This window comes from Tetrahymena thermophila, assembly GCF_000189635.1.
Source record: "Tetrahymena thermophila SB210 genomic scaffold scf_8253902, whole genome shotgun sequence".
Classification (NCBI taxonomy): domain Eukaryota; phylum Ciliophora; class Oligohymenophorea; order Hymenostomatida; family Tetrahymenidae; genus Tetrahymena; species Tetrahymena thermophila.
The window spans coordinates 3,573-30,974 of record NW_002475969.1 but is presented as its reverse complement, the minus strand read 5'-3'; the positions used below and the strand labels follow the sequence as shown (position 1 = coordinate 30,974).

The 27,402-nt window shown below is 19.9% G+C and overlaps 5 protein-coding genes across 5 annotated transcripts in view; 2 read left to right on the top strand and 3 right to left on the bottom strand. All coding sequences in view use genetic code 6, as the record gives it.

The window, feature by feature from the left end:
- Positions 1–36: 36 nt before the first annotated feature.
- On the bottom strand, positions 37–9,078 carry TTHERM_01325770 (transmembrane protein, putative; the record flags this gene model as incomplete). The annotated part of the gene is made up of 17 exons (XM_001027176.2): positions 37–50; positions 112–516; positions 567–1,634; positions 1,681–2,131; positions 2,268–3,236; positions 3,287–3,415; positions 3,469–4,117; positions 4,179–5,557; positions 5,619–6,071; positions 6,335–6,855; positions 6,952–7,300; positions 7,371–7,654; positions 7,707–7,997; positions 8,051–8,197; positions 8,256–8,666; positions 8,722–8,889; positions 8,949–9,078. The coding sequence occupies 17 exons, from the start codon at positions 9,076–9,078 to the stop codon at positions 37–39; spliced, it is 7,818 nt and encodes a 2,605-aa protein (XP_001027176.2).
- Positions 9,079–9,987: 909 nt separating this feature from the next.
- TTHERM_001325754 (kinase domain protein) lies at positions 9,988–17,007 on the bottom strand (the record flags this gene model as incomplete). The annotated part of the gene is made up of 21 exons (XM_012800859.1): positions 9,988–10,066; positions 10,522–10,605; positions 10,913–11,002; positions 11,278–11,367; positions 11,637–11,726; positions 11,932–12,021; positions 12,499–12,591; positions 12,790–12,885; positions 13,208–13,297; positions 13,462–13,551; positions 13,813–13,902; positions 14,171–14,263; positions 14,498–14,587; positions 14,801–14,890; positions 15,089–15,178; positions 15,530–15,619; positions 15,884–15,973; positions 16,208–16,297; positions 16,566–16,655; positions 16,863–16,909; positions 16,966–17,007. The coding sequence occupies 21 exons, from the start codon at positions 17,005–17,007 to the stop codon at positions 9,988–9,990; spliced, it is 1,794 nt and encodes a 597-aa protein (XP_012656313.1).
- A 3,718-nt stretch (positions 17,008–20,725) lies between these two features.
- Positions 20,726–21,883, top strand: TTHERM_01325750 (hypothetical protein; the record flags this gene model as incomplete). The annotated part of the gene is made up of 1 exon (XM_001027174.3): positions 20,726–21,883. One exon carries the CDS (start codon positions 20,726–20,728, stop codon positions 21,881–21,883), a length of 1,158 nt encoding a protein of 385 aa, XP_001027174.1.
- Positions 21,884–22,399: 516 nt separating this feature from the next.
- On the top strand, positions 22,400–26,226 carry TTHERM_01325740 (cyclic nucleotide-binding domain protein; the record flags this gene model as incomplete). The annotated part of the gene is made up of 11 exons (XM_001027173.2): positions 22,400–22,435; positions 22,497–22,546; positions 23,035–23,124; positions 23,423–23,512; positions 23,805–23,894; positions 24,190–24,279; positions 24,516–24,605; positions 24,862–24,951; positions 25,255–25,344; positions 25,729–25,818; positions 26,106–26,226. 11 exons carry the CDS (start codon positions 22,400–22,402, stop codon positions 26,224–26,226), a joined length of 927 nt encoding a protein of 308 aa, XP_001027173.2.
- A 1,152-nt stretch (positions 26,227–27,378) lies between these two features.
- Positions 27,379–27,402, bottom strand: part of TTHERM_01324740 (cyclic nucleotide-binding domain protein) — a gene marked incomplete at both ends in the record, with an annotated part of 3,596 nt that continues 3,572 nt past the window's right edge. Inside the window, one exon of the mRNA XM_001027172.3 lies at positions 27,379–27,402. This exon is cut by the window's right edge and continues 190 nt beyond it. Within this exon, the coding sequence (XP_001027172.3) occupies positions 27,379–27,402 (24 nt within the window).

Genomic DNA, 27,402 nt, shown 5'->3' with positions numbered 1-27,402 from the left:
TTTACATTAAAAGTATTTTTAATTTTTTATATTTGATCATGACTCTGCATCTAATTTTAAAAAGAAAATAAATTAAATATAATATTTAAATAGTTTATATCTAATTAATACTCTTATATTGTAAACTCTATTAAGATCTAGATTTTACTGTATTTAGAACTAAAACTTCGTTATTTTAGGAGTATAGATCACATTCGGATTAAATAGTTATTTGAGTATTTAAAATTGGTCTTTTTTTATTTTATAAAGTCCTAACGGAATTAATTACAAAATCTTAGTTATTTTAAGAATCTAAATCACATTAAGACTAATTATTTTCACTGGTCTATATTAGTTATCTTTTGCTATTTGGTATAATCCTTTCAGTATTCATTATAGAATCTAAGTTATTTTATAAAACCAAATCACTTCTTATTTATTGGCTTTAGTATATGTTATTTAAGAATTTTTTATCCTCAAGACTATCAAATTATGCCAAGCTTCCGCTTTTCTTTATATCTCTATTGAATTCTAACACTAAAAATAATATTTAAATTTATAAAATAAAATTAAATTAAATAAATTACTTAATTGCTGATGTAGCATTCGCATGAAAAATTATTTTTTTTCAAAGTCACTAAAACTCAAGAATCTATTAAAAGCTTTTTAAACTTTACTTTTGATTAAAGGATTTATCACCTTTTTAAGATTATTTGAAGTTTCTATTTTATGATTTTTTTTAGTAAACCTTGTTTAGAAAATAGTTCTTAATTTTAATATTTTTTTAGATATTATCTTTAAATATATGTTGAATAGTTTTTTCAGCATAATAATTATAAATATTAAATTTATTGAAATAATTATGATATATGAGGAGTAGTACATGTACATAAAAGGATTTTAGTATGCTAAGACAACTAGTAGAGTAGTTAACCCGCAAATACATGTTGAACTGAAATCTATAAGATTAATCTGTTCATCTCTATAAGGTTTTATAAATATTAGAAGAAATCCATAAATTACTATTACTAAAAAGACTAAAATTCCTTTTATTACTATATCCTAAGAATATAAATTAATCAAAAGTATAATAGCCAATTTTTCTATCATTTTAATAAATTCCCAATAATAAGCATGTAAGTTATATTCTTTGAATAAAAAACCAAATTTTAGCTTTGTTTTTACTTCATCTAGAAATTTTTTATTTATAAAAAGTATTGCAAACAATAACAACGGTAAGACAAATGCCCACAGAATTAAGAGAGGTATAAGTAATCTATAAGAATAGTAATAATATTAATCAGTGTAGCATTCATAAGAAACATTTGACAATATATACTTAGTATCACCTATATTTCTACAAGATAACAAAGAAATAATTTAAGCAACCTCATCTGGTTGGAAGTAAATTATTAAAAAAATCAGTGCTGTTGGTATTTTAGTAAAAATAAACTATTGTTTGATCTTAAAAATTTTGTAAAAAACACTTAGAATAAAGCAATAAAGCAAAAAGTAGATTATAGGAACAATCTATGCAAAAATGACTCTGAAATAAATGCTAGGAATTTTTGTATTAATTTTGATAAGCTAGCAATCCAAAGAACTACTTGTCTGTTTAATTGGCTATCCAATACTAGATGAAATTTCTGTTATTTCTATTTTAAAAAAATCTGAGTTAATTTATAAATATTGCTAATTTACCGTTTGGCACAAATAAGTTGAGTGAAACAACAGAACTTATAATTTAAAGGTAATTAGTCAATAGTTTAATGTAAATGCTCTACTAAGTATTTTCTTATAAAGTGGTATTTCTACTTGGTTGTTAAGATTTAAGCATAAGGGTATTACTACTTTTTATCCTTTATTTTTTGCTGTGTGATCTAGAATCAGTATTTAAGAACTAACTGGATTATTTTATTTTACTTTAGCTGCTTTTATTTAAATGTTTCTTGTAAAAAGCACTTCGTAGTAGTATCTCTGCTAATTATTCTTTTTAAGAAACAAAGTTTCCTTATACAGATATTTAAATAGAAATAAAAGTAAAAAATATTATTAATAAAAGAATAACTATGTTGTGTTTCATTTTATCACATTCTGAGCACTAGAATTTTCCTGATTTAGAATAAGATTTACCCCAAAAATTACCTTCAATCTATTATAAAATATAACAATCAATCATTTTAAGAGTAGTTTAATAAGTAAATCAATCAATTTGTTAATAATAAACAAATCAATCAATCGTCAATAAATAAATAAATTAGTCAATCAATAAATCATTAAAATATTACATCACACTCCTCACATAGTGCTCCAATATGTCCTTTATAACAAATATTGTTTGCATAGCTACCTCCTATGCAATTAGAATCTTGGTTTGAACAAGGAATTATTAGGGCAGTTTATTCAGATTTTCTCCAATATCCTTAATTTACAATAATTTAATCGCTTCCCAAGCAATTTCCCCCTTATGGGCAGATTTAGCATTGCTATGAATCAAAAGAATAAAATCCTGGCTAACAAATATCACATTCAATAAAGGTAAGATACTGTTTTGTTTACTCTCCGGATTTACATTAACGGAAATTGATTTTGATGTCAAAAGTGTAATTTTAAATAAGTTAATTTGTTTGTATATCTAAATTGTATATTTGATTGGAAAAGAATTAGATGATTAAAGATGAGCCTGGAACTCCTACAATTGTAAGTTAGTCAAAGTTAAAAACTTTTAAATTATTATCAAAATAGGCATACTGGTCTCCTCTAAGCTAATAATTTTAAGCATTTAATGTGTTTGGTTCTATTTTAACTTAAACATTAAATGTTTCAAATTCTTAAACTGAAACAGGAAAAATACTTTAATATTAGTCATTTATCAAATGGAACTGTATACCATTTAAGCTATCTCCACTTCTAAAATTAGCAATTTCTAAAAAATTTTCATTTAATTTTGTTACATTCTCACCTGTAAAACTTTATGAATTTAATAGGCTAAGTTTAGTTGGGTAGGAAAAAAAATCATTTCCGTATACAAATCCAATATTATTTTCAAACTGATTATTCTATAATACTGAAGAAATATTTTAGAAATAAAAGCCACCACCTATTTAAGCCTTGTTATTGATAAAGTTCGAATTTAATATATTTGAATAAGTATTTTTGGGGTTTAGGATATTTGAGGATATAAAAATGGCTCCACCTTTACCATTAATAGATTAATTTTCTTAGAATTAAGTTTATTATATTGCTAAATTAAAATTCTATTTAAAAAAAATAATATTAAACATTTTAAATAAAATAAAAATGTTACATTTTGAAATTGAGACAAGATGTACAAAGCTCCTCCATCAAATTAAGATTAGCAATTTTTAAAAATGGTATTTTAAATTTAATTAACTCCAAGCATATTAATGATGAATAAAGCTCCTCCAAAATAACCCTTTTTTAATTAATATGAAATGATTTTTATTTTTGAAAAGAATTTAAAATTACACTTGTTTAATTAAAAAACGAGCTTTAAATATTGATAGTACTTCCTGATATTTAGAAAACTCCTCCATTGCATAATTTACAATTTATTTAAGAAAACAAAGATTTATTTAACACCTAAATTGATGAATTATTAGCAACAATTAATGAATAGCTATTTGCATAACTCTACTGAACACTTTAAATATTTTCCAAAATTCTTGCATCAGAGATCAAATTGATGTTACTAAATATTGTATTATCTAAAATAAGTTATCCTCCTAATAAGGAGACTAGACTCTAAGAGAAATTGCATTTTATTATTGAAGAGTTTTTTATTTAAATTGTAGAGTTTTATGATAAAATTAATTTGTTATTGTTTTGCTACTAACTTTATATTTATAAATTAATAATATTTGTGTTTTCTATATCAACTTATGAATTAACCAAATTTAATAAAGTGCTTTATTCTTAATTTGTTTCTTTACTATAAAGGATAAATGGAATAGAATTTGAAACAAACTCTTATGAAGTTATTTATGTTATATTTTCAAAATTTACATTCGCAAGTTATGCATTTAAAAAATAACTTTGCTTAACACCTTTAAAATTTTATATATTTCCTCCAACAAACATCAACGAAGATGGCTTTATTTGATTCAATTAGTAACTCCTTTAAATATAATTATAAAAATTATTTTAAAAAAAAGAAAAATTTTTTATAAATATTTTACTGAATTCCAACATGTGATGAATATGGATTAAAGGCAAAAAGATTTTCAAAAGAGCATTCAGAGCAAGTCAGATTGAGTTAATTTCCCAAATTATCAATAAAAATAGCACTGCCATCTACAAAACTGTAGCCTTCATTAAACTGAGTTTGATTTATCTGAATGTTGATTTCAGCACCAAAGGATTGGACGTACAAGAAAGATCCCTTTGATGCTGTAGATTAATTGAATTAACAATTTTAAATTTAAAGTAAATTAACTGTAGCATAAACCATACCACCGAATTAATTTAATATGGAATCTTTTGAGTTTTAGATTAAGTTATAATCAGCAAAGGAAGATTAAGTCAAATTACTAGATATTATTTGAAGCCTATTACTTTAGACAAATACATTATTATATTTAGAATTGCTTGAGCTATTTGTAAATGAGCTATTAAAAATAATCACTTAACCTATAAAATTTTATATCCACAATCCGGTAGTAGAATAAGTTAAAGTGTAAGGAATTGAAATTAATTTATTATTTTAAAATTTTGTGTTGTTTAGAAATAAATCAACTTCATAACTATTTTCGATTTGAATTGGGTTAGCAAATGTATTTTTTTATGTTTATATTAGCAATAAATTAGTGAAATAGCCATTTACTATATTTACTGTACTCTGTTTTATTATCTTATTATCTATAATTAATAAAGAATTATCTATTGCTTTTTTGTTATCAAAATATATGTAGTTAATGTTTATGTTCTATACTTCTTTCATTTGCAAACAGCCTTAAGTAGTGATATTTTACTCATTCATTGAATATCTAATTTCATTTGAACAGTTGAAACTCAAAACACTTATCATGTCTGCATATTAAAAAGTTCCCAAAAATATATTGCTATGGTTAATTATGTTAATGTCTTACATAAATATATTTTAAATCTTATCTGTTTAGAAAAAGGAAAATCCTGAAATATTTTAATCTGAATTTACAGTATTATTATAGAAATTAGCTTTTTAAATATTTAGAATGTGATTAGGACTTGTTAGTATCGAATATAGAGAGTCGAAAAGTAAATAAGTTATATCAGAGAAAAACTAGTTATTTGATACTTCAATGTCAACAAATGTGAAAGTCTGATTTGGATGGAGATAAGAAATTATTGTTTAGAAGATATTTTTATTGCAAAAATTATTATTTTTAATCTGTAAAGATTACACTGAGAAATGACCAGCAGTGAATAAAGGTAAGTTATTTAAATTATCACTTGGCGAGCATTTATTTGATAACAATTAAACATTTTGTGCTTATATTTACACATCAGTATTTTATACAAAAATCTAAAACTAACTTCCTAAAGTACAGTTTATGACAGTCAAATTTTAGATGCTCACCTTTAAAAATTAAATAAAATATTTAATAACAAATTATTAAATAATTAATAACTTTATTTACTTTTTGGGTATTTAAAGTTGAAATAAAAAATGTACTGTTAGTAAAATCTTAATTTATTAGAGTATAGTTTAATATTTGAAGATAGCTATTATCTACAATTATCTATTAGCAATTTATACTTAAATTATTAGGCGAGACTAGCTATATATTGCTAACAGTAATAGAATTTTGTATGTTAGAAAAGTATAATCCACACTATGAAGATGAATTTATTAAAAAGTTTATCTCGATATTTTAAAAATAGATTTAGTTGTAATTAGTAAACATTAATTAATTATTATATAGAATTTTTGCTAGTTGACTATCAGAGCTGCTTATTAGAGACAAAGAAATTACCGATTAAAAATCAATATTTATCAGTTCATAATTTAGTTCCATAATATTTTCAGGGCTTACAATAATTCGCATTTCAATATTTTTAACTTTTTGCATAATATCCAAATAATTCTAAACCTATTAAAAAAAATGTTAAAAATGTAGTTTTTTGTTTGCTTTCTTTATTAAATTATTATTTTTGGAGATCTTAATTAAAAAAAAATCAAATTACCATCAATCCTCATTAATTCTCACCATACTCCCCAAACTCATAGAGTTCTTAATGGTGATCATTTAAAAAATATTCAGAAAATATGATGAAAATTTATACTGTTGAGAATTTATGAGGATTTAAGGTATTTATTTATTTATTAATTGATGTTATAAAATTAATTTTTTACAGTAATTGCAGATTAAAAAAAGCTTTGAGATGTTGTGAAAGGTGAAATCTAATTTCCTTAGCCATAGAATCCATTTTAATCTTGAGCATTAGTTATATTAAAATAATAATAATTTGTACATTAAGTACATATTGAAACATCATTTAAGCAGCTTTGTAGGTTGTAAAAGATATAACTAAATTGGAATTAGAGCCATAGCGTATTATCTTAAAGTAATTCAATGTAAATTAAATATTCCACAATTTAACCACTTGATATTTATAAAATTAAATCAAAATTATTAGAAATAGAATTATATTTGAATAGGTATGCTATTCCTGCTTTGAAATCTGGTACAGCTATTAAGGAAATGTTTGCGAAAGACCTTATTACCAATGGTGCTGAAGACAATTTAATTAAAAATTGCATTTCTTTAGTAATAAAATCAAAGCTATAAAGCAGATATCCCTGGCAAACTATGATTAATTTTTTTGTTTATTCATTTTAGAAGATTTCTCCGATATATGAATTTACACAATTTTCTTTTTTTTTATTTAAATAAAGATTAATTTTTTAATATTAAAGTTTTTTAGTTAAAAGAAATAATTCAAATTCACTAAAAAAATTGAAAATTTTACATAGTTAAAATGATTGCTTCAAGTTGTAATTAGACTATAGACTCCAAATATACATTTTTCCTTAGCAATCAACTCCTATAATTTCAGGATTGCTCGTATCAAAAAGAGAGGCTATAGCAAATTGTGTATTTTATTGATTATCTGTTGAATTTGAGGATTTTAAAATATAAAACTCAGTGGTGTTTTAAGCATTAATCAAATAAAATAATCCATTTATAGCAAAATTAAATTACTATTTATTATGAAATGATAAAACTACCCAAATTTTACCACCATAAAAAAAGGGATCAAGTGTATCTCCTACTTTATCCCAGCTGAATGAAAATTATTTTGTAACTATAGGTTAGGGCTAATTAAAAATTAAAAATAAATTAAATCATAATAAAAATAAATAAATAAATAAATAAATAAATAAATACTTTATCTAAAGTCTCTATTGGGTAGATTAGAGAAGTAGAAATATAGTCATTATTTTTTTTATCTCTAAGCTCAGCTAAAATACATGTGTCACAATTTTTAACTTTATACACACTATTAAAGTCTTAGTAAATGTTATAAGAAAATTTCTTATTTTATACTTTATAAGTGTCTTGAATTGCCTATTTTTTGGAATAAGACATAGTATTGTTAGTTATAGCAGCAATTAATTGTTAGTCTTTAGTTTCATATATAAAATTTCTTGATTGAAAATCAGAATAGAAACCTTTTTTATTTAAATTTAATCTTAAAAAAAGTAGGATTTAATGATAATTTACCTAATCTAAAATTTATTTAGTTAGTTTAATAGTTAAAAATTGTAATATTGTAACTGCTACATATTATAATTTCTGTTTTATTCTATAAAGGATAAAATGCCATTTGAGAATCAATGTTAAACTATGTTGGCTATAAGTTATTAAGTGGAATAACTTTATTATTTAACAAATCTATTTAAATTTTTAACTAGAATAGCAACACGTTAGTTGAAATCAACAAAAATGATTAATTTGACACAGAAACATAAACTATATTTAATAAATACAGACCAGATTATCCATTAAAAAGATCTATTTTAATTAAAATGTTAAATAAATCATTTGTATTTTAAATAAAAAAATACTAATGTCCATCATCTAAATATAAGAAGATTCATTAAAAGATTTTATTTTTATTGCTTACACCTAATAGTTATATCCACCAGTAAATAAAATATCTTCATCGGGATGCTTATAATATGGTCTGCAATTATTTAGGTAATTTGTCTAAGCTTTTGTTACAAAATGTTAAATTACTCATATGCAATTAATTATATTAAAATGTTATACTTTTGTCTATAATTCCATGAGACCTAAGAACTAAAGAATTACTATCAATACTTGTTGCAAACAAACCTATTGTTGACCCAGTTATAATGATCAAATCATTTTAACATTTAAATTTATATATATTTGAGTAAAAAAAACGCTATTTTTAGTAGCTAGTATCATTAATCTTATAATCTAATGATGATACTATGTAATTATTTTCACTATCAAAAACAAAAAGTTAATTTTCTTATTATGTTAAGATTATATACTATGTATTTGATATAACATTAGCAAACACTAAATCAGAAATTCCTAACTTTGATTCAGATTTAAAAGTTTTAGGGTTAGCGACTATCACCTGGTTATAATTAACAGCAACAATCTTATTAGAGTAACTTATGTAATCCATTGTTTGTACGCTAAATTCAGCTATTTTTAAACAAATTAAAAATTCATTTTCACACTATTAAACAAACATAGTTACGCTTCACAAATGTTTTAACATTTTTTTAATCTGTATCTAAATCAAGAAAATATATTATGCTCTCCACATAATCATTTATGTTTACTGTGCTGACAAGTAATATATTTGTTTTAGGAATTTATAAGACTTGCTAAGGAGCATAATTTGAGTATGTGTTATCCAGTAAATCTATTATGATTATTAAAGTATTAACCTAAAATAAAAAACTTTTATCCAAATTTCTTTACTGTGATAAGATTCTATTTATGGGCACTGTCTAATTTGTGCTTTGGCTGTATTAACCAAGCTCCATACTATGAATTAAAATGCAATTTTTGTTTTTAGATGGATAACTTTTTAGCTATTTTATTAACTCATTTTATATGTATTACTTACTAACTTTATTAAGATATTAATTGTGCAATTAATTAAATCAATTTAGATCAATTCAAAGAAAAAATACTTTGAAGATTTTGGAATACTTATTAAATGAAATAAAGGTTGAATATATTTATGCCTTTTTTATAAATTCTTTACTTTAAAATAGCTATCCAAATTTTTTAGTATAAATAAGTAAATTCATTAGAAAGTAGATTTTTACAGTCGATGGTAAAAAATAAATATATAAATAAACGAATCATTTTTAGTATTATTAATTGTTAATTTACTAACAAAGAATATTTATTAACATTGTTAATACATAGATAAATCATCAAAAATTAAAAAAATTATTTTTTGAATAAATTATTATAGAAAGTTAAATTATAAATATCTAAATCTAAGTATTTCATCTTTAATTAAATTAATTAATAAATAAATAAAGTAAGCAGTTTGTGTATAATCTGAATGGAAGATGTTTATACATTTATTTAGAAAATTTTTTTGCTTAAATAATTTTTACTTATTTTTTATTGAATAAGCTTTATTTTATTTAAAGTGGAATCATTTATTTGCTTTGTGATTAAACTTATTAAAACTGTAATGAAACATTCTACAAATTTAATATCTTGCAGTTAGTTAGAGATTTATTTTTTTAAAGTTTTAAATAATATTTATTGGAAAACTAAATATATATCTTACTCAGAAAAAAAATTATTTGATAATAGCTATAGAAAGTAATGTTGCTTACATTATTTTATTTAACTGATTGAGATAAAAATAAACCAGATTAATCAATATTTTTTTTGTTTTTGATAAAAATGTTAAATTTTTTATTAAATAGATTTAAACTCAACTAAAAACATAAATTAAAATTATAAATTTAAAAATAAATATATTTTTTTTATCTCAAAAAATATTGATCACCAGTCTCTTCATTTTATTAATTTTTGCTTTAAGATATTATTCTCCAGATAAACTAAGGTTACTTTTTTTATAGAACATTGTGAGTTAATAAAATAATTATATTTCAAAAAGAAGAAAAGTAAGTTGATCATTAATCAACAAATTAAGTTGAAATTTAAAATTGAAAAAAATAAAAATTGAAAATAAATTCATCAAATAAATAAACTATTAAAAACAATAAATCTAGCAAGAAACAAGCAGAATTATTTTTACATGTTTTTACTAATAAAATCATTTATCATTTTATTACTTACTTTTCTAAATTAAAAAATATGAAAAATTTAAATAAATTAAAGCTATGTATTTTTACATAGGAAGTAATAAAACTCTGAGGTCAGTGAGCTGAGTTAATTATTATCCCAAGATTTATGTAGTATGTTGGGACTGAGAGATGAAAATATATTTTTTTTTTTACTGAGCTCAAGGGCACTATTCTGTATATATATTGAACTTAATTTCAAAAAAATTAAAATTTACTAAAGGTAAAGTTTCAAAAATGAGAGATTGACCAAGTTAGCTAAGCAAATAGCTAAGTTAGTAGCTATGCTTGATTCTTCTACACTATTAACAGTAAGAAAAAATTTTAGATGGGATAAAAAATGCAAGGATAATTTGTTTTAAAAGTTTAAAAGAAAAAAAAAATTGATATCAAAATTAAATAGAAATTTAAAATTAAAAATGAAAAAATTAAGGAATAAAATATTTGAATATAAAAACATATTATGGATAACTAATTTAATAAGAACATAAGTAAATTATATAAGCATTTATCATATTTTCTAACTTTCTTATCATCTAAATTTTTATTTCTATTCCAAATTTGATAAGATGCATAAAATATTTATAATTTTAAATTTATTATTTTTACTTCATGTTAAGATTCAAAGCTCTCAGTTTATTGCACTAAAGTAAAGCTGAGCTTAAGCTTGATATACCTTAATGATGTATTAAATTATAACTTTTAGTATTTAAATAAAATATGAGAGTCGAAATTATAAATTTAAGTAGAATTTTATGAAAAGATAAAAGTTGATAATTAAATAAAATAAACTGAAGTTTAAAATTTGAAAAATAAATAATGTGAAATAGTTATTCATAAATAAACAATTAATGTAAAAAGATGTCTAAAAGGTAGTCAAAATAATTGTATTTTTTTTGAAATAATTAGTTAATATATCGATATCATTAGTATAGCTTTCGCAAAATATAATAAATTCAAATAAACTATTTTACCCTAAATCAATTGTGAAAGTCTAGAGATTAGTGCATTGAGCTAAACCAGTACTCAAATTTTGTACACCTTAATCTTAAATGTTTAAATCACTTTAATAATTAATAGAAATATGTGAGTCTTATGAAAAGTTTGGATAAATAAAAAGAAAAAGTTTAATTTAATTTAAATAAAATTATAAATTAAAAGTAAAAATTAAAAAAGAAACAATCAATTAGTTGAAAATAAATTAACATATGTAGTGAAAAAATAATGATACATAGATAGATAGATTGACGGAAATAAATATTTTGATATTTTCAAAATAGGTTAAAAAATAAATAATGCAAAATGTTAACTAATTCAAATAAATAATTTTTACTAGAAACTTAGTTCTAAATTTTAGAGTTTATTACACTGAGCTAAAGCAGAACTCAAATTTTAAGTATCTTAATGATCAAAATTAGATAAACTATTAGAAAATTATATGATTTATTTATAAGGTTGATGCAAGCAAAGTGTATAAAAGAATAACTTAAAAACTAAATTATGGAAATAGAAATTTTAAATTAAATGAAAAAATAAAATAAAGTATAAATAGGTTAGAATTTACTTTCTTTTAAAATAATTTAAAAAATAACATAAAATGTTAAGAAATTCAAATAAATTAATTTTACCAAAGATTAAGTTTCAAATTTTAGAGTTAAGTACACTGAACTAACGCACAACACAAATTTTTTACGTCTTAAAGACAAAATCTAGCAAAGCTTTTTATATTTAAAAAATTATATGATAAAATATGATACAGGAGAAATATAAAAAAAGGTAATAAAAAGTTTATAGATAATTATATAATTAGCTAAAATTTATTATGAAAAATAAATAAATTATTAAATATTGGTAATTTATATTGCTATTCTCTGATAATTATTTCTGTAGTAGGAAATAAATATTTAATAGAATAATAAATATTATTTAAAAAATTTAATGTATATTTAAAATAATAAAAAAAGGTATATATCGAAAGAGGTTTCGAACCTGAACTAACAAAAAAAATAAAAAATTTTTAATCAAAGATTTAAACCTAAACAATTTTTTTTCCTAAAATTATCACTAGTTATAAACATATCTATCTTATTTATTTATTTATTTATTTATTTATTTATTTATTTATTTTTGATTATCTGCATTTGCAAATTAAAAACAATAAAAAATGCTAATAAAATTAAATAATAAATTATTACGAGAGGTTAAGCATCAAAGTTGAGATATTAGTGCAGTAAGCTAAACTAGAATTCAAACTTAACAAACCTTCTTCATTTTCAAGAACTTTAATGCTAAAAAAATATATATAAATAAACCAAGATAAATTAATAAATAATGAAAAGACAAACAACAAATTATAATGCTGAATATTTAAAGAAAATATAGATAAAAAGTTCTATACACTTACTTACTAATAAATTCCTTTCTTATTTAATTACTTTTTCAGATTAAACAATAACATAAATTGCTAATAAATTAAAATAAATTACTTGTGCATGAGGTTAAGTTCCAGAATTTTAAGATTAGTGAAGTAAGCTAAACTAGAAGCCAAGCTTTTTAAACCATTTTCATTAATTTCATTATAACTTTAATTTATAGAAAAAATGATTTATTTAAAATGAAAGTAGTTGATAAATATTTGCTAAAAAATGTACTACTTACTAATTAGCTAATCAATTAATTAAAATGGAAATTTAAATCAGAAAAGAAAGTAAGTAAATAAATTATGAAACAGCAAAGTAATAAATAATCAATAAATAGTATTGAAATTTAAACGAAAATAATCAAAATCATATATATTTTGAATTCATGTCATATTATTAATCAATGCATGGATTAATATTTTTCTAAATTAAAAAATAAATAGTAAAATTAGCTAATAAATTTAAATAAACTATTTATTTTTACCTGAGGTCAAGTTTCAAAATTGTGAGGTTAGTGCAGCAAGCTAAATGAGAAGCTAGAATTGATGCGCCTTTTCCATTAATTTAATTTTTACTTTTATTATTTAGAAGATATTTAATATTAAAAAAGAAAGGTCGGTGGAAAAAAAGAGAGTGAGTGTTTATTAATATTTTGAATGTTTGTTTAATTTTTAATCAATTCAATTATCATTTTACTTTATTCAAAATAAAAAATAAATTCAAATAAACTATCTTTACTAGAGATGAAGTTTCAAAGTTTAGAGATTAGATAATTTCTGTTAACAAAAATCTAAGCTTTATGTGAATTATGCACCAATTTAATTATCGCTTTTAATATTTAGAAAATTTTTGAGAGTAATGAGAAATTTATAAAAAGAAGAGCACGAATAAAAATTAAAAAAAGAATAAAATGAAAAGGTAACAAAATTAAAATGAAACCACTTAGGATAAACAAGTAATAAAAAATATTAAATGCTTAAAGAAAAGAAACAAAAAATAGTGTTATTTGCATTTTTTCATGTTTTCTTATTATTTTTATTAAAATTTAAATTACACTAATTAATAATAAATTCATTTAACTATTTTTACTTAAGGTTAATTATTAAACTTGTGAGATTAGTACAGTGAGCTAAAATAGAGTATATGCTTGATCCACCTTCTATACCAATTTTATTATCTCTTTTTAAATATTTAATTTATAATGAAAAAAGTTGGATAGAGTGAAAAAAAAATATATATAATGTCTGGAATTGACTTCAATAAAAAATTTAAAGTTAAAAGTCTATAAAAAAAGAATAAAATAACTAAATATATATAATTAATTAATTCATCTACAGTTATTAATTTTTTAAGAAAAACTAATTTTATAAATAAATTGCATTATTTAAGAATTACTTGATTGTTTTTATGATAAAAAAAAATGAATCAATTTATAAACTATTTTTACTCTAGATTGAGTGTCAAAGTTCTTAATTTAGTGCACTGAGATAAAGCAGAACCAAGACTTGATTCTCCTTATTAACCAATTGAATTTTACCTTCTAATATTTAAAAATATATAAGTTAATATTGAAAGAGCTTATGGAATTATTAAAAAATATGGTTACTAAAAAACTAATAATTTACTATTTAAAAGTGAAAAAAAAAATAAATATAACAAATTAATTAATATATAAGCACTATTATCAGGGTTTTAAATTTGTATTATTTCTCTGCCAAAATTGTCAAAAAAATAATTTTTATTCACTTTCTTAGTTTAAAATGAAAATTTCTACCGAAGATTAAGTGTAAAATTTATGAGATCTGTGCAGTGAGCTAAACCAGAACTCAAGCAAATTCCTCCTTCTGAATGAATTGAATTATCGCTTTGAAAATTTAGAATAGTATTAAAAATTAAAATGTAAAGCTTTAAAAGAAAATAAAAAAAGAAGATATTGATTATATAAAACAGACATCTAAAGCTAAAAAATATATAAATTATCAAGTAATTGAGTCTAAACATGCAATAAAATAAATTAATATAGAAAATAAATAAACAACTTTAAAAATTATAAATAAAAAAAAACAATAATTTTTACGATAAATTTAAAATCAAATTTGTTATTTTAGTGCACTTAGATAAAGCAGTACCCAAGCTCGATGCTCCTAAATCACTAATTTTATTTTATCTTTTTATAATTAGAAATAAATGTTAAATAATATGCTGGATAATATTTTTATTTAAAGAAAAAATTGAGAGAAAGCTAACTCATAAAAAAATTAATTAATAATTAATACAAATATTGAATGATAATAATAATTTATAATTATTATTTTCAAAATTAAAAATAACAAAAGATGTTTATAAAAACAGTAATTAATTTTACGAAAGGTCAAGTACCAGAGTAGTAAGTTTAGTGCATTTAGATAAACCTAAACACAAATTTGATGTACCTTCATCACTAATTGAATTACAACTTTAGAAATATTTTGAAAAATATATTTAGGTTAATATGAAAATAATTTATAGAAATATACAAAATAAAAAAATATAGAAAAAATTTAAATTAATTTGAAAAAGTAAATTAAGAATTAAATTACTAAAAAAAATAATTAAAATAGTAAGAGTATATTAAAAATTTTATTCAAAAAAACTGTTTTTATCTGATAAAAAGGAAGTAAATATAATTTTTAACATTATTATTAAGAATAAAAATAAAGGTATAAGTCATTTGCATATTTCCAATCTAATTAATTAATTTTAAATTTTATTGATTTTCAAATAAAATTCAAACAAAGTTTCTGATAAATTAAGTAAATTATTTTACAAAAGGTCAAGTTCAAAAATTGTGAGATTATTCCAGCAACTTAAACTAGAACCCAAGCTTGAAGCACTTTCTACATTGATTTCAGAGGATCTTTAATATTAAATAAAAAAATATGATATTGATTATGAAAAAATTTTGGTATAACATATCAAAATAAATAAAAAGCTTTTAATTTATTTACTTAAATGGAAATACAAAAAAGTTAAAAATAAATAAAAAAAAATTTTAAATCGAAAATGAAGAATATTTAATAAAAAAACAAATCCATTAAAATTACTAAGTTTTTAATATAAAATAATAATTTAAAAAAAAAAATAGCACACAATTTTAATGAATTAAAAAAAATATTTTTACCCGATTTTAATTATAAAAGTTGTAAGATTAGTGCAATGAGCTAAACCAGAACTTAAGCTTATAAGACCTTTATTCCCAAAAGAAGAAGATCTAAAAGAAATATTTAATAGAAAATATAAAAATAAGAAAAAATTGATTATTAGAATGAAATTAAATAAAAAATATAAATACTGAGCAGTAATAAATAACTTAAATAAAAAATTCATAGAAAAAAGCAATTTTATAAATATCTTAATATTTTCTAACTCATATTATTTTATATTTTAACTTTCCAAATTAAAAAAATAAAACAAAATGTTAATAAATTAAATAAACAATATTTACATCAAATTAAGTTCCAAAGTTGTTAGATTAGTACAGTGAGCTAAGCTAGAACCTAAGTATGATGCATAATACGATTCAATTCGATTATTCCTTTTAATATTAGATAAACGTGCTTTAATTTTTTTTTAATGTAGTATTATCATTATTATTAAGAATAATTTTTAGATAAAATTCATATATTTTTCTAGAAGAAATATAAAAAAGATAAAAAAACAAATAAATAAATAAATAAAAGGTAAGTTAAAAGATGAAAAAATAAGAGAAAATTTAAGAATCAAATTTAAAATAAATTTTACATATTTTATTGTTAATTATTTGATTATTTAAATTCAAAAAAAATAAAATAAGCTATTTTTACATGAGATTAAGGACCAAAGATTTGAGATTAGTGCAGTGTGCTAGACCAGAAACCAATTTTTATGCATCATTGCTATTAATGGAATTATTACTTTGACATTTAGAAATAATATGACTTTAAAGAAAAAAACTAGGAGAAGTAGATAAACAAGAAGAAGAAAAATTTGATAAATAGCTAAAATAAATGGTAATTGAAATTTAATAATATAAACAAAAAATAAAAATAAATGATAGTAATATCAAGTATAACCAATATTAAATTAAAAGATAAATAGAAATAAAAATAATATAATATTACGGGATAATTTTAAGATCTATTTGCTTTGATTTCCTACATTTTCTAAACTTTAATATAAAAAAAAGTAAAAATAAAATATATTAATATATAAATTTTGTAATACATCTTAAAAATTATAGATCTTTGTGGTTTTTTATTCCATCATTTTTTAATGGATTAAGATTAATTTAATTAATAAATTATTTATTTATTTATTTATTTATTTATTATAAACTACAAAAGGAAATGTATTTAATTTAAATTGACTAAAAGTAGACGCAATTAAACTGACCAATTAGGGAAATTAGGGAGATAATCAAAAAATTAGTAAATTAAATTAAATTAATTTACTACTTGTTTGTTTATTTGATTGTCAATTTGCTTGCTCAAAATAATTGCATCAATAAATTAAAAATCAATAATAATAATAATTAGGCAAAATAAAATATATTTGAAAAAGAAAATAGCTGTTCCTACATTTGAAATATCACAGACCATGATATCATGATTTGTAATATTTCAAATAATTTTTATACTAATAATGAATTTTTTTTCCCCTATATCTTAATTATTTTCCTTAATTTTGATTTCAAAATGTTTAACTTTTGGTATCTAAATTTTATCAAATCTAACTTATTTTTATCCTTCACTTCACTCATATAATATATAAAATTAAAAAGCTAAGACATAAGGCTCAAATTAGTTAGCTAGTTAGCTACTTTTAAAGAAATGTAACGAGAAGATTTTTATGTGATAAATATTGTCACCAAGCAAAGTAAGTAGCTAAAATTAATTAAAATATATTGCAATAAATTAGCTTGTTTTTATTTTTAGTATGTAATTAGCAAAGTACTTTACTAGTAACAATCAAAATTCAAATATTCCAAATAAAAAAAAAATATATATTTTAAAATATACAAAATATGTATTTTATTTCTTTCGATTTTCATAATAATAAAAGCAAATATATTCATAAACAGATTTCGTTATTGTTAATTACCGTCCTTGCTTTATATTCTAGAACTATTTATTAATAAAAATGATCAAAGTAGCATTCGAAAATTTTTTAATTAATAATGTTAGAATTATCGGTTAATTTATTAAGTAATATTCAAAGATATTACAAACAATTACTCAAATAAAAAGTAAAGATTTTAAATTTTAATTGTATTTTTAGGGTTTGAACTAGTCAGAAAATTACTATATAAATGATATAGAGTCAAACCTAAAAATTTTTGACTCGAATTTTTTCAATTATTTAACATTTCAACTTGAGCAAAATCTAAGATATAAACTTCTTTTAATAAACGAGTCTCCTCATTGACTCCAGTAGACAGGAAATTTTATTAAAGTTACATATTATTAATTTTATAGCGTTAAATTACAAAAATCAAAAATATTTTTAAGGATAAAAATAAATTGAAAATGCTTCATTATTAAAAATGAATTAATTTTTATAGACATAATTTAAATAGTGGTGAACATTTATACAATATGTTTGCTTTTGCTCTTCAAAATAATTAATTTATATTAAGATCTTAAGAAAAATCAATTAAAATCTTCCAATTTTTTTGTATCTTATCCATCCCATTCATTTATTAAAATCGCTCTGTAAGTATTTTTTTTAATTTCGAAATCTTTTAAATTCTTATTTGCCGATTAAGGATTTTGTTTATAAAATTAAAGAAGTTAAGCTGTACTTTTGCTATAATTAAATTAATTAAAATAAAAATAAAGGAAAAAAATTGAGAGAATGAATGCTTTAGTTTAAGATTATTTTCATGAATATATCTATGTTACTTACTTTTCTAAAAAACTGAAAAAATTAATTAAAAAGTAATTTAATCAACCAAAGTATCTTAAGTAATTAATTAGAGGTGCATTTTAATATAAATAGGCAAAGTATTTTTTTGATTTGTAAATTGAGATCTTTAAAGATTTTTCAGATATACTCTAAGTATTTACTTTAATAAATAAAATTCATAAAAGTAATATAGACATATTTAATTAAACTAAATAAATACTTCATATTGACATACATCCTCGTTCGCATGTTCTGCGATTTTAAAAAATTTTATCTAATCTTCATTCATTCACTCATTACTAATTTTCAAAAAATAAATATTTTTGATTTTTAAATACCATACCTCTTCATGGAACGATGATATAAACATCTAATAAGCATGAGATATATTGTTAGACTTATCAGAACTGAAGAATAACTCATAGAATTATTAATATTTTGAGAATAAAATAAAATAACAATATATATATATATATTATGAGGAAAATTTATATTTTGTTACATATTTGCAAAAGAAATAACAATAAAATATTTTATAAAATATTTAAAAATCATTATTATAATTTCTAAAAATTATAATAATTGCAATAAATTAATCAACTGAAATTGTTTTATTTAATGATAAAAATGAATTAACTTTTATCAATCTCATAAAACAGAATGCTAGAACAATTTTTACAATATTTATATGTTCATACTTCTTTTGATTAATTAATTAATGCGTATTAAAATTTTAATAAAAACGAATTTAATTACTTTCAATTTTAATTACTAGTTGTTTGCATCATATTAAAGACCTTGCGTTATGCTCTAGAACCATTTTATATTTTGAAAATTAATATTGATAATGTATCAAACCTTCATAATTAGTAATATTTAATTACTTTCAATTTTAATTACTAAAATCATACCTAATCATCCTTAAATTAGTATTTTAGATAATTAGAAGTTTTTTTAGTTGTTTGCGTCATATTAAATATTATTTAAACTAATTTAAAAACAAAACAGTTGAAGGATTATTTTTATGAAATTAGTTGTTTACAAAGAGTAGAAAAAATTAATTAACACATTTTTAAAAAATAATAGCATTTTTATCTGTTGTGTACTGTAAATAAAGTATTTTAATGGTAATAATTATATAATTTGACGTTATTACTTTATATTAACAAAATATTTTCAGCAACACACTAGATATTTACTTTAAATTAAAATTTTAAATAGTAATAATAACTAGTCTAAGCATATTTAAAGAAGGTATATTTTTTCATATTGGTATTAATCAATCCTCTATATTCTATCTAAAACAAACCTTTTACCATTAACTTTATAAATTATTAGAAACATTCTATTTTTTTCTTTGTTTTATAATTCTCAATAGACTAAATTTAATCAATGTATCTAAAATTATTATGAACCTAATCTCTCTAAATAAAATAAAAATAATCTGTTTAATTATAATGTGTTAACTACTAGAAGTACTTTACTATTACCATAAAAACAAAATAACTTTTATTTTATTCTTTTTAAAATCCAAAATATTTAAATTTAAATGGAAAAAATAAGTATTCAATGCCAACAAAATGTTTTAATCCTAATTTTTTAAACAGTAAATTAATTATCTTCAATATTTATAAGTAAAATTATTTATTATTTACTCTTTATTTGTATTAAACATAGTTATTATTATACATTTAATGAAAGATTTTCATATAAAAATAAATGTCTAAATTTACTTTAATAATCATTCATTTTTCTTGAATCTTAAATTAATTAAAAATATTCATTCATTAGTTCTATCTATTATAATGAAAAATTCTTCTATTTATTTTCCATCAAATAATTAATTACATTTGATTAACCAAGAACCTATTATCAAGTGATAAAAATAAAAGAAATCGTTTGTTTGTTTATTTATTTATTTATTTAGTTTAGTACTTTTCATATCACAATTATATCTAATAATTATAATTAATTTAACTCCTTATTTGTTTCAAAAAGTCATTTTTAAATCTCTAAAATATAATAATTAAATTAATAAATAAAAAAAACTAATAAAAAAAAAGTAACTAATCTAATAAAAATGAATAAAAAATTATTTGTTCTTTTAATTTAAGCCCTTCTCTTAGCAACAATTTTTGCTCAATCTGAATAATATGATTATTTGGAAAAACAATCTGATCAAGCTTTGAAAGACCTTTAATCTATCTAAGACACTGTTTCAAATTTGCATATTGCTGCTTTTAATGCTAAGAGTTTATAGGAAGCTATAGAAGTTTATAATATAATTTTATATGTTAAAGAAAAAGCTCAAGATGCTGTTGATATTGCTAAAGTTGCTGATAAAGAATTAAATAAAAATATTGCAAGTAATTAAGTAAATCGTTCATATTTAACTTAAACGATGAATGATTTATAAGAAGCTTTAAATAATGCAGATAGTGATGATAAAAAGGAATAATTAAATGAAGATATTAAAAGTACTTAAAACTATATCGAAGATATTAACTAACTTATTCTAAATGAGATTAAAACTTCTTAAAAACTTAGAGATGCCTCATAAGAAGCCTAGAATATTTATGGTGATATTGAAAAAGCTATTGATGAAATTGAGTAAATTTTATAATAAAAATAAAAAAAATATACTGATGAAGAAGCTAAGAAGGTTGAAGAAGCAAACAATGCTAAAGAAGAAGAAGCTAAGAATGCTAAAGAAGAAGAAGCTAAGAATGCTAAAGAAAAAGAAGCTAAGGATGCTAAAGAAGAAGAAGCTAAGAATGCTAAAGAAGAAGAAGCTAAGAATGCTAAAGAAGAAGAAGCTAAGAATGATAAAGAAGAAGAAGCTAAGAAGGCTAAAGAAGAAGAAGCTAAGAATGCTAAAGAAGAAGAAGCTAAGAATGCTAAAGAAAAAGAAGCTAAGGATGCTAAAGAAGAAGAAGCTAAGAATGCTAAAGAAGAAGAAGCTAAGAATGCTAAAGAAGAAGAAGCTAAGAATGCTAAAGAAGAAGAAGCTAAGAATGCTAAAGAAGAAGAAGCTAAGAATGCTAAAGAAGAAGAAGCTAAGAATGCTAAAGAAGAAGAAGCTAAGAATGATAAAGAAGAAGAAGCTAAGAAGGCTAAAGAAGCAAACAATGCTTAAGAAGAAGCTAAAAAGGCAGAATCTAAAGTTAGCACTAATCCTTCTTCTGGAAAGGTTATGTAATTCGCTTTAGCTTTTACTGCAGTTTTACTTACTTTCTGAAGAAGAAAAATAAAAGCGATACTTAAGGCAAATAAAACATTTTATAAAATTTAACTAATTAATTTTTATTTAATTTATTTGTAAAATATGCATTAGATGTGATTGATTTTTAATTAACTATCTAATTAATTTTTTTAAAATAAAATTCATAACAATAAGAATAATGTTTTTTAATTTTTCTATTAACGTTAGCAAACTAGATATACCTTAATTTTTTGTAGTTAATTTTTTAATATTCAAATTAATTTTTGAATGTTGGAAATTTAAAAAATAAAACTAAATATGTTAGAAATTTATTTTATTCTAGTGATTTTGCATTCTAATTATCCTTTATATCCAATCTATGGTTCAGACTGGATAAAAAGAACAAATAAATTATTTGAATTTATAAATTTGCTTTTAGTAATAGAAATCACTAAATCTTAATATTTCTATTTAAAATGCGTACTTAAAAATATTATTTATAATAAATTAAATTTCCATTGATTGATATTCAATATTTAGGAAAAAAAATAAATGATATAATAGATTAAATATTATAAATTAGAAGAAGTAATTATATATTTTTTTATCAATATAATTACTTTAAATTTATTTTTATTAATATTAAAAGCTTTTAAACACTTCACTTTAATCTGATTAGGTTCTCCATATTTATCTGAGGTATATTTAATTTTTAAATTTAACTTTAATTTATTTAAAATATAATTTTTCTAATAGAAATTATCAATAAAATTCATTTATAAAATTCTTTTTTCATAATTTTAACTTAATTTTCACTTTAAATTTTTTAATTCTTTATCCATTTTTTATAATTATATATTTTTTATTCATTTTTTACTTCTATAACTTTTAAATGATAAAAAGAGTTTATTTATTTTGGATTGCTATATTTTTATTTATAAAAATGAATTTAAAGCATTATACAAATTTTGAAAATATAACAATGAGTTAAATTAATTAATATAGAAGAAAAAAAATAACACAATTAAAATAAAAAAGAAAAGACAAATAAATTAAATAAAAAGATAATAAAAAAATTAAAAGAGTTTCTTTTATTTGTTAATTCATTTCTTACTATTTCTTATTATTCTTCATTTTTTCCTTTTAAATAAAAATTAATTATATTTTTTTCTTCAATATTTAAAAAGTTGGAATTAAATTGGCGCATCTGGTTCATAAAGCTTAGGTTCTGTTTTAGCAAATTACACTAATCTCTCAAATTTGACACTTGAACTTAGGTAAAAACAGTTTATTTGTTTTGAATTGTGATATTTTTAGTAAAAATAAAGAATTTAAAACATAAACTCTTTTAATTTATTGATTAGCTTTTTATTTAATTTATTTTTCTTTTTCTTTTTTATTTTACTTTTGTTTTTTTCTTCTATCTATCTTTCCTATTTTAACTAATTTTTTTTTATTTTTAACATTTAATTGTATTATTTATTTATTTATTTATTATTATTTCATATTTTTTCTTCATTTTTTTCCTTTTAAATAAGTTATTAAAAATTTGTTTTTTCTTTAATATTTAAAAAGTAAGAATTAAATTGGTGCAAACAGTGCATCAGGATTAGGCTCTGCTTTAGCAAATTGCACTAATCTATCAAACTTGATACTTAAACTTAGGTAAAAACATTTTATTTATTTTGGATTGTATTATTTTTAGTTAAAATAAAGAATTTAAAACAATACAACTCTTTTAATTTGTTTATTAGCTTTTTATTAAATTAATTTTTCTTTTTCTTTTTTATTTTACTTGTGTTTTTTTCTTCTATTTTTCCTAATTTAACTCATCCTTTATTATTTTTAACATTTACTTGTACTGTTTATTTATTAATTCATTTATTACTAATATTATTTCATATTTTTTGTTTTTGTTAACTAATTAATAAAATATTTTTCTTCAATATTTAAAAAGTGGGAATGAAATTGGTGTAACTGGTGCATTAGACTTAGGCTCTGCTTTAGCAAATTGCACTTAGCTCTCAAATTTGACACTTGAACTTAGGTAAAAACAGTTTATTTGCTTGTTTTGGATTGTGGTATTTTTAGTTAAAATAATGAATTTAAAATATATAACTCTTTTAATTTGTATATTAGCTTTTTAATTTAATTTATTTTTCATTTTCTTTTTTATTTTACTTGTGTTTTTTTCTTCTATTTTTCCTAATTTAACTCATTCTTTTTTATTTTTAACATTTGCTTGAATTCTTTATTTATTTATTAATTCATTTATTATTATTTCATATTTTTACTTCATTTTTTTCCTATTAAATATCTAATTAATTATTTTTACTTCAAAGTGGGAATAAAATTGGTGCAACTGGTGCATCAGGATTAGGTTCTGGTTTAGCAAATTGCATAAATCTCTCAAATTTGACACTTGGTCTTGGGTAAAAACAGTTTATTGTTTTGGATTCTGATATTTTTAGTTATAAAAAAGAATTAAAAAAATATAACTCTTTTAATTTGTTTATTTGCAAGCTTTTTATTTAATTTATTTTTCTTTTTCTTTTTTATTTTACTTGTATGATTTATTAATTCATTTATTTTTATTTCATATTTTTTCTTCACTTTTTTCCTTTTAAATAACTAATTAATAAAATATTTTTCTTTAATATTTAAAAAGTGGGAATGAAATTGGTGCAACTGGTGTATCAGATTTAGGTTGTGCTTTAGCTAATTGCACTAATCTCTCAAATTTGGATTTTAGTCTTAAGTATAAACAGTTTATTTGTTTTGGATTGTTATAATTTTAGTAAGAGTAAAATGAATTTAAAACAATATAAATCTTTTAATATGTATATTAGCTTTTTATTTAATTTATTTTTCTTTTTCTCTTTTATTTTAGTTTTTTTTTTATATATTTTTCCTAATTTAACTCATTTTTTTATTTTTATTAATTCATTTATTATAATTTCATATTTTTTCCTTTTAAATAATTAATTAATTATTTTTCTTCAATATTTAAAAAGTTGGAATGAAATTGGTGCAAATGGTGCATCATGCTTAGGTACTGCTTTAGCAGATTGCATTAAACTTTCAAATTTAACACTTGATCTTTGGTAAAAACAGTTTATTTGTTTTGGATTGTGATATTTTTAATTATTATAAAAACTAATTAAAAACAATTTAACTGTTTTAATTTGTTAATTAGCTTTATATTTAATTTATTTTTATTTTATATTTTTTTCTTTTTTATTTTACTTTTGTTTTTTTCTTCTCTCATTCCTAATTTAATTCATTTTTTTTATTTTTAACATTTACTTTTATTAGTTATTAATTAATTTATTATTATTTCTTATTTTTTCCTTTTAAATAACTAATTAATTAATTATTTATTTATTTTTTCTTCAATATTTTAAAAGTGGTAATAAAATTGGTGCAACTGGTTCATCAGAATTAGGTTCTGCTTTAGCAAATTGCACTAATCTCTCTAATTTGACACTAGATCTTAGGTAAAAAAACATTTTATATGTTTTGGATTGTAATATTTTAAGTTATAATAAAGAATTTAAAACAATATAATTAACTCTTTTAACTTGTTTATTAGTTTATTATTCAATTTATTTTTCTTTTTCTTTTTTATTATACTTGTTTGTATTTTTATTTATAATAAAAAATTTAAAACAATATAACTCTTTTAATAGCTTTTTATTAAATTCATTTTTCTTTTTTATTTTACTTGTGTTTTTTTCTTTTTATCTTTCATAATTTAAGTCATATTTTTATTTTCAGCATTTGATTTAATTATTTATTTATTTTTATTTCATATTTATTCTTCCCTTTTTCCTTTTAAATAATTAATTAATTATTTTTTTTTTTCTACAATATTTAAAAAGTAATAATTAAATTGACGATTAAGGTACATCAGGATTAGGTTCTGCTTTAGTAAATTTCACTAATCTCTCAAATTTGGCACTAGATCTTAGGTAAAAAAACATTTTATTTGTTTTGGATTGTGATATTTTTAGTTATAAAATGAATTTAAAAAAACATAACTCTTTTAATTTGTATATTAGTTTTTTATTTAGTTTATTTTTCTTTTTAATTATTCTTATTTTATTTTTCTATCTTTGTTTATTTAACTAATTTTTTTATTTTTAAAATTTTCTGTTATTGTTTATTTATTAATTCATTTATTATTATGGATATTTATTTTCATTTTTCCTTTTAAACAACTATTTAATGATAGATTTTTTCTTCAATATTTAAAAAGTAACAATTAAATAGGCTCAACTGGTACATCAAGCTTAAGTTCTGCTTTAGCAAATTGCACTAATCTCTCAAATTTGGGTCTTTATCTTAAGTAAAAACAGTTTATTTGTTTTGGATTATGATATTTTTAATTATAAAATTAAATTTAAAATAATATAACTCTTTTAATTCTTTTATTATATTTTTATTTTTATTTGATTATTTCTTTTTTTATTCTGCTAATATTTTTTTTATTTTAATTTTAATATAATTTTTAATTAAAAAATCTTAATCTATTTAACTTTTTTAGTATTTTATTTTAATTTAATATAAAATAAAAGTAAAAAATAAATCAATTAATAATAATAATTGAAAGTAAAAAGTAAGTAACTTAAATCAAAAAGATTAGTTGTCTTTGAAATGATTATTTACAATTGGTGAAAAAGAATGAATAAATATAAAATATTTAAATAATTGAAAATAATATATATGTTTAATTATTAATATTTTGTAATAAGATATTTTACCTAAAACAAAATAAATAAATTTATCACTATTTATAAATTTATGAATATTATATTTATATATTAAATTTACTTAAATAAATGAACGAATTTTTCTCAAACCATCCCATATTTTTACAAAATAATCGAAGCTTTAATCATAAATAATGTATTTATGTATGTATATAAAGGTGAATTTCGGTGTCCCACCAATCTAAAATTTTTGTTAAATAAAAAATTAAACTAAAAATAATAAGGAAATTTAATATTATACATTAGAGATAATTGCAGTATATTCTGAAAAAACAATCAATAAAAATTAATGAAAATGATTTATTGAAAAAATAAATTGCATTTATTTCTATCTTTCTATCTTATTAGAATTTAAATGATTTATTTCAATTAAAAAATATAATTAAGAAAATTAATATTTTATATAATTAATGTTTAACTATTTATCATTTTATTAGTGTCCTTTAACTACAAAAAACTTTTATCTTTGTTAAAAATATAAAAATAGTATAGAGAAAGACAAAATTTGTATTCATTTAATTTTATTTTTTTTATAATTACTGAAATAAATTTTGTTTTTTTTATCAAAACATGACAGAAATTAAAAACCTTAATAACAAAAATATATTAAATAATCAAACATAAATATTTTTTTCAATTAATTTTTTTGATTTGAGACACTTGATAACAATTTTAGAACTGATTTCTATACTAATCTAATTACAACTTTAAAAAAATTTTCAAAAATAAAAAAATAAACTTAATAGGAAAAGTAGAAAATCAAAACAAATTTAGATTTTGCAC